The sequence below is a fragment of the Hydra vulgaris genome, chromosome 01 (assembly GCF_038396675.1).
Source record: "Hydra vulgaris chromosome 01, alternate assembly HydraT2T_AEP".
Taxonomy (NCBI): domain Eukaryota; kingdom Metazoa; phylum Cnidaria; class Hydrozoa; order Anthoathecata; family Hydridae; genus Hydra; species Hydra vulgaris.
The window spans coordinates 11,016,604-11,025,000 of NC_088920.1; the positions used below are offsets into that span (position 1 = coordinate 11,016,604).

General features: G+C 27.0%; 1 protein-coding gene across 2 annotated transcripts in view; it reads left to right on the forward strand.

Moving 5' to 3' along the window:
• The window catches only part of LOC105844811 (NACHT, LRR and PYD domains-containing protein 3), a 34,723-nt gene that overhangs the window by 25,555 nt on the left and 771 nt on the right, over window positions 1–8,397 (forward strand). For both annotated transcript variants that reach the window (XM_065787366.1, XM_065787367.1), the window contains 2 exons: window positions 4,399–4,446; window positions 5,168–6,523. In XM_065787366.1, coding sequence (XP_065643438.1) covers window positions 4,399–4,446; window positions 5,168–6,523 — 1,404 coding nt within the window. The remainder of the gene's footprint in view (window positions 1–4,398; window positions 4,447–5,167; window positions 6,524–8,397) is intronic.

The window sequence follows — 8,397 nt, forward strand, 5'->3', positions numbered from 1 at the left end:
AAAATGTGGTTTTATTGTCACTGCTCTTGCTACTTGTTCAATGTTTAAGGCAATAACTTGCCTTAAACATTGAAGTCTTTTGTCTTGAAAATGTTTGCATTGGCCTAACCCTTGAAACTCTTAATCGTGGCTTTGACCTTAAAACTATTGGCCTTGACCTCGTCCTCGGCCTTGGCCTTGGGCTTGTTAACAATTGATAATTATTATTCTAACAATTTTACCAATTGATAATAATTATTTTTTTTAACAATTGATGATTATTATTTTAGTGTTATTGGTAGGGAAAACTGGGGGTAAAATGGGATACTATAGAAATAAAGTAGCAAAAATTATCGAAGTCAATACTTAAAATTTACAGTAATTTGAAATTAAAAGAATTCAACGTTGACAACATTGACAACATTAACTACATTGACAACAATGACAACATTGAAAACAATGACAACACTGACAACATTAAAAGAATACAACATTGACAACATTGTTACAAAGCATAAACACCATAAAATAAAAACTTATTAATTTGTTAAACTTTAAAAAAACATCAATACAGCTCAAATCCGCTCCATGCTTGAGGTAAAATGGGGTTTGGCATTTAGCAAAATGGGGTCATCGGAAGAATTCATGTATTAATTTATGCATAGCTCAAAGACAAAGTTTTGATTTTTTTTTTTACCTCAATCCCAGCACAGTAGTGAATGCACCTATGGCACTCACTACAACAAATCCAACTTTTAACACTCAAGGAATAGAGGTCAACACAATAAAGACTGTTTCTTCATTAATTGAAATAGTTTAAATCTTTAAATTTTTTTAAAGATTTAAACTATTTGAATTGTTTGGATTTTGAATATGTTGTTTTGTTCTCTTCAGTCTCCAGTAACATCTTTTTGTAGGGTAAAGAAGTTAAAATAAGTGTTTTGACTCTTTAATTCAACACACGTTCATTTAGTGTCTATTTTGGGACTGGCATCAAATCTTGCTAAAAAAACAGTAAAATAACTTGATTCATCCAGAGCGTATTTATTTTGTCTTGTTTAAGGTTTGTTTAGTGCTAGTATATTATTTTCCAGAAAGCCAAAGCAGCAGTAAAGACTTGAGTAGAGATAGTGGGTGTGGAAGGATGTGTGGTAGGCGCAGAGACACTACTAAAGAACAACAAAGTCCTGGATTTTAAAGAATTACAAAGTCCCATTAAAACTACCTCATTTTTTTCTCATTGTATTGTTATACAATAAAATGTATTGTAATTGAAACTGGGTTAATTTTATTGTTAAATTAATTGCTCAAAAATTTTGTTAAAAAAAAAAATGATATTATTCAGATAAAATCTTTGTTCAAAGCTTTAATTATTAAGAAAATTATTTCTGAAGTCGTAAGTTAAATAAATTAGATGAAAGAGATGCAAGAATTTGCATTTACCTTGGAACAATTGTGCTGCTCTAAAAAATTTTTCAAATCCAATCATGGTTTATTTGCAAAACCCCCGCTTTTCCCAATACTCTGTTTAACCCAGTTTCCTTTACCTATATATTAATAAATAACAACATTTTAACTGAGTCCTCTGCGTTACATTACTCAAAATATCTTAATAAAACTGTTTATACAATTCATTGCAAACTAAGCATCTCTTGCCTATCTTTATCATTGTTTACCATTTTCTTTCTGATTCTATTTTCTAACTTTACAAGTCTCTAGTTTGTTCTAGTTCAGAAAACTGTTATCTTATTTGGGTTGGTACTTCTATTTAGGCCATTTAGACAAAGTCAAAAACTGCATTGTAAAGTCTTGTTAAATTTATTATTGTTGTCAAGTTTGAGCCGCTGTCTTATTGTTGCCAGATTTTATCTCTTTTTCTCATCTACAAATATTGCCATATTTGCTTCTCAAACATTCAACAAGCAATAATCACAGTTTCATCAACAATAACTCAATATTTTAAGACTCATTTTTTTAACTGTAAATGTCCCTTCATGTTAAAAAACTTTAGCTCATCTTGCTTTTTTCCTTGAACATTGATGCTTTAGAGATCTAACTAGTTTTATTTTTTTCCTGACATTCAGATTTTAAGTCTATATCAGTTGCTTTCTTTCTCATTTACTTCCTTGCAACTTTCAACTTACGTTGCGGTTGCTTGCCTTAAAGGGAGGAAAGTCATTTACAAATAAAAAGGAAGTGAGTTTTACTCTTTTCATAAAACAGATTATAATGAAAAGTACAAAAGGTTGCAAAATGTGTTAATCTAACATTTTATGTTAGGTTAACACATTTTGAAATAAAACCCTCCAACTTATTTGCTAGCCTTATATGGTATTTAGAACTTAAACTTCAGTTCTTTTACATTTTTTATGAAAAAATTCAACTTTTTTTTTACAACGTTTTTTTTAACTCTTTTTCTCAAAACTTCACAGCATAATAACATAATGAAACTCATACAACTATGGCTTTAGATAGTCACATTTACTTGTTTATTTTAAAATTAAGTCTTGACACACACACACACACACACACACACACACACACACACACACACACATGCACATTATATAACTTATATATATATATGCACTTTATGTACTTTATATATATATATATATGCACTTCACATATATTATATATATATATATATATATATATATATATATATATATATATATATATATATATATATATATATATATATATATATATATAAATTACGTTTGTATTCTACAAATAGTGCTCAATGTTCTTAAAGAAGAGAGCAATACTAAATTAGTAAAAACACTTATCTACTTTTTCTTCAACTTCCTAGCGTGGAAGACATTCTGATGAACCTACTGTTGGAGAAATGGAGAAACAAATTGTTGAAGAAATAACCTAGATAAGGGTTTTTACCAATGTATATATATGTATATATATATATATATAACGTCTGTTCACAAAAAATCCGGAATGAAAAATTGTTCTTAATTGAATACAAAATTAATCAATTTTTGACACAAATTTTAACTAAAATGAGTGACTGGACATTGTTAACTAATTTATAACCGAAAGTGGTCCTTAATCAGCGGCTTTTTGAACTTTAGTTTTGACTGAATCCATTAGGTTGAAAAAGTAGTCTGGATCAAACTCCTTCAACTTTAATCGAATTCTATTCTTAAGGTGGTCAAGATTTTTCGCTGTAAATCCATTTCCATAAACTTTTGCTTTTAAATGTGCCCAAAAATTTTCAATTGGCCTTAACTGCGGTACATTTAGGGGGTTGTCTTTAGCGTCGACAAAGTTAATACCTAAAGTGTTGTAAGTTTCTAATGTGTGTTTTGCATAAAGACATCTCGCTCCATCAGGCCAAAATAAAATTTTCATGTTTTGATGCTTGGAATTTATAAATGGAAGAAGTCTTTTTGTAATACATTCTTTAGAATAAGTTTTGAAGTTGAATTTAATGTTAGGATCAGTTTGAGAACTATCCTTTGTATAGTAGCCAGAGTTTTGTGAACAATTTGCACCATTTACACAGAAATAAGATTCATCGTCCATGATGATTTCAAACTCATTTGATGGCTTGAAAAAAGTTTTTGAAAGTTTTAATAAGTTTTTCTTTTGTTTAATTTCTTGCTTTTCTGTTGTTTTTGGTGCATTTTTTCTTTTGGTATACTTTAGTCCATGCATACTTAATAATCTATTTACGTATGAAACGCTTATCTTATATTTTAGTGCTAATTTTCTTTGCGAAATCCCGATTCTCTCTTTTGCTCTAGCAATCATGGACTCTCTCTTTTCTGGTGTATTTTTAAAAGGTTTTCTGCCGCAACCGATTTTTCTAATCATTGGCAAATTATTTTCAGACCTTTTAATTATGTCATAAATTGTAGATTTAGCGATTCCCATTTTCTTAAAATGATCCACTGTAAATTTCTTTCCACTGTTTATGTTTTTTTTATAAAAATTTCCAATCACATTTCTAACATCGTTCTCTTTTAGATGCTCCATGTTTATTTGAATTAATTATTTAAACTCAATTTTGCCACAAAATGAAACTGTTGTTGTTGCTGTTGTTGTTGATTAAATTTAAAAATTTTGAATCGAAAATTCGAAATTTAGAACAATTTGTGTACATTTGAAATCAATCCGGATTTTTTGCGAACAGACGTTATATATATATATATATATATATATATATATATATATATATATATATATATATATATATATATATATATATATATATATATATATATATATATATATATATATATATATACATTGAGAAATACAAAGTTAAACTCTTATTTTACTTCTGTTTGTGATCTAGAAAACTTATAACTTTAATGTTAATGTTAAATAAACTTTATTGTTCATTAAAATGTCAATTTTGTTAGAAATAGTTTTAACTTTAAGTTAACTTTTATTTAGTGACTTTCGATTCACGAGTAATGGCTAGCAGATTTTATGTCGAAAAAGGTAATTGTTGTTTAAACCTAACATTAAGGATAATGATTATGAACATCATCATCGTTATGACATGGCTAAAATAAGTATTTAAGATAAAAGATTCTTACATACTATTTTAGACAGCCTTTTCATATTTTTGATATTATGCAAATTTATGATAAACTTTGATTGTTACGTCAATGATTTGAATTCAGTTGATTTCAGGTGATGTAAGGTTAAACACCTTTGATAGTTTGATGTTAATGTTTTTTAAATAATTTTAAAAGGTTTAAAACTTTTTAAAAGCTAGCTTAAGTTAAATAAATATTTGTTTAAAAAGATAATCAAACAGATTCCAAAATGAAAATGTTTGTCAGAAGTATTTAATTAAATCAAATTTAATTGAGAAGTTTGTTATAGAGTTTGTTAAATTTTGAGAAGTTTGTAATAATTTAAAGTATAAATTTGTTTAGACACAATAGCAAATAAAAAAGATGCTAAATTTGATCTGAACTCTAAATAAAAAAGTTTTACTCTGAATAGAAAGTTTCTTCTAAATAATCCATAAAAATCAAGTTCATTGAAATTATTTAGATTTAATTAGTATATCAAAAATTTTATTTCAAGTATATTTTTATAAAGAATTTATGTCTATATAAAAATATAGTTATAATGATCATCATAGACATGATCGAGAATATTAGCAAAATCATAATGATGACTTAAATTAAAGTTCTTTTGTTTTATTTAGATTTTACAAGTTTTTCTGCTCAACTAAAAAAATTTTATCTTAAACATTATGGGAAAATTAGTGAACTTCAACCAATGATAAAAGCAACTGCAAATGTTGATCTAATACATAAGTTTGTTGATCTATGTATCGTTGATGCAGTGAACACTCAAATTGATGCTGTTTTAAGTGTTGAACGAAAGAAATTTCTTGAAAAGCAAATGAGTTATACACCACTTTCATATAGTGAGATATTTATGAAAGAAAATTCTGTAATATTAATATCTGGAATAGCTGGAATAGGGAAAACATGGTTGCTTAGAAAGTGTTTGCTTGATTGGTCAAATGGTTTAATTTGGAAAGATGTTGAACTTGTTTTTTATTTGGAATGCAGGATGCTTAATGAATATCAAAATCTTTCTAATATTAATGAACTACTAAGTGTTTCCTACAAAGATATTGTAAATGATTTTAATATAAGCAGTCATACTGCATTATTTATAATTGATGGATTAGATGAGTTTAAATACTTCCATGAGTTATTAAATCCGATATTGAAGTGTAACTATCCGATAGTAAATGCTTTAGCAGAAACTCAAAAATATAAACATGTCGTTGCTGGTAGAGTTTATGCAATAGATCAATACCAAAGCATATATGCAGAGCATAGTGATAAATTAACCATTCAAATAATGGGGTTTAATGAAGATGGAATAAATAATTACATAGAAAATCATGTTGTGGAAAAAAAGAGAGAAGTTGTAAAAGCAACTTTAAGGGAATCTCCAATTGCAAAAGCCATGGCATCTGTTCCATTTTATTTATCTTCAATGTGTACAATTTTAAATGGTTCTAAAAAAGATTTAAGTGATACAAATTCTTTCTTAACAATGACAGATTTGTATGCAAGTATTTTTTTATACTTTTTGCAAAAACACATCATCAGAAACAATAAACTTATATATAAGATTATGGAAGACAGTTCCAATAAAAGTTATATTTTAAATATTTGTAAAATTGCATATAAGTTGTTTCTTGAAAATAAAATTATTTTTTCCAAAGAAGAAATTCAAGATTTTATTAGTGACTTTGACAAAAATGAAGGTAACTTTTTTGGATTTATAGAAAGGATTGAAACAGATCTGGGTTGTTATTATCAGTTTGCACATTTGACAATAATGGAGTTTTGTGTAGCTGTATATGCATATAATTGTTTAACTAGTGATGAGATTATGGCTAATGAAAAGCTGAAAAGTTGTTTATCAATGATTTGTGGATTAGCCAATAAAAACCAAAATAGTATATTAAAGTTTCTTATTAACCTGAATCCTTCAAAAATATCTTATAAAGAATCTTTACTTTTGTATCTTATTTTGGGTAAGTCCTAAAACTTTGTTGCATTATTTTAAGTCATTTTAGGTATCGTATAGGTGTTATAATAATATAGAGAAATTATTACTTAACTTTTATTTAAATGTTTTTCTCTTAATATAAAATGTGGACATTTTACACTGGTACTGGTTTACACTGATTTTATTAACAACATTTAGCCAACATAACTAGGGAACTTGTTCATTCTTTTTTCCTTATAGTCTAAACACTGTTTAATAATAATATTGCAACCTAACAATAACAATGATATTGCAACATAACTATAACATTATGTAACAATAACACTATGTAACACAATTTTTGTTCCTGGCTTCTAAGTGTTATATTTCATTTGCTTAAGTCTATATTATGTGAAAAAACGACTTTATTAAGCACAAACTTTGCTTACACTACAACAGTACGAAGAAAACTTGTTTTTTTGTGAAATAAGAACAATTTGTTTTTATTTTTTGCATTACGATCAGGTAAAAACAAAAATTGCACAAGGAATAGACAAACACAGTCCGAAACCACTCAACAAAGTTCAAAAATTCCTTAGATCTTCTATATATATGATTGTACTGTGAATCAATCTCTCGAAGTATTCCCCAAATGTAGTCTCCCATCTTTTTTTGGTTTTGCTGTCCTTGTTAACGACGTCCAAAGTCCAATATATCTTGATAAAAATGACTTGTTCCTTGGAGTTAGCGTCCGTATTCTCCTTGAATTCGTTGACATGCAAATCAAGGACATAAACTTTTAGACAGAGATATTCTGCGTCCCATTTTGGTGTAACTCTTAATAAGAGTCTCCATCAACTATATATATATATATATATATATATATATATATATATATATATATATATATATATATATATATATATATATATATATATATATATATATATATATATATATATATAAAGTTGATGCTGACACGAATAATTTAATAAACAATACTGAAAATTATTTTTTTTGTATTTACAGTCAATTTTATATAATACTAGGAGATCCAATTTCTGTACATATGTATATATGTATATATATACATATATACATATGTATATATATGTATATATATATATATATATATATATATATGTATATACATTATATATATAATATATATATATGTGCAAATATATATATATTTATATATATATATTTATATATACCTAGTAGTACCAATTGAAGTGCGAAATTTTAATTCAGTAAAAAAATTTAAGAGAACATGTTTTTAATGCAAGAACAAATGTAATATATACATATTATATGCATGTTATGTTTTAGTTAAAATGCTAAAGTACACATTAATAAAGAGAGTCCTCGAAATAACCCCCTTTTGCCCGTATGCACGCCTCCAGTCTTGGACGCCATTCCTCGATTGATTTACGCACGGTATCCATGGATAAAGCATCCCATTCTCTGAGAAGTGATCGCTTGAGGGCATCAACTGATGATTGCATAATCCAATGGATTAAGATCTGGTGATGCTGACGGCCAGGCATCCGTAGAGATAAAATCGGGCACATTGGCTGTCAACCACCTCTGTGTTGTCTTCGCTTTGTGCGAAGGGGCACTGTCTTGTTGGAATGACCATTGTTCCCCATTGAACAACGAGTCATCTAGAATCTATTCAAACAATACAAATAAATGCGGGAACTATATAAAAAGCACATGCCTGTTAACATGACAAGTTTAAACAAACTTCGCACTTCAATTGGTACTACAGGGTATATATATACTTTAGATCGTATGTATATATATGTATATATATATATATATATATATATATATATATATATATATATATATATATATATATATATATATATATATATATATATATATATATATATATATATATATATGTATATA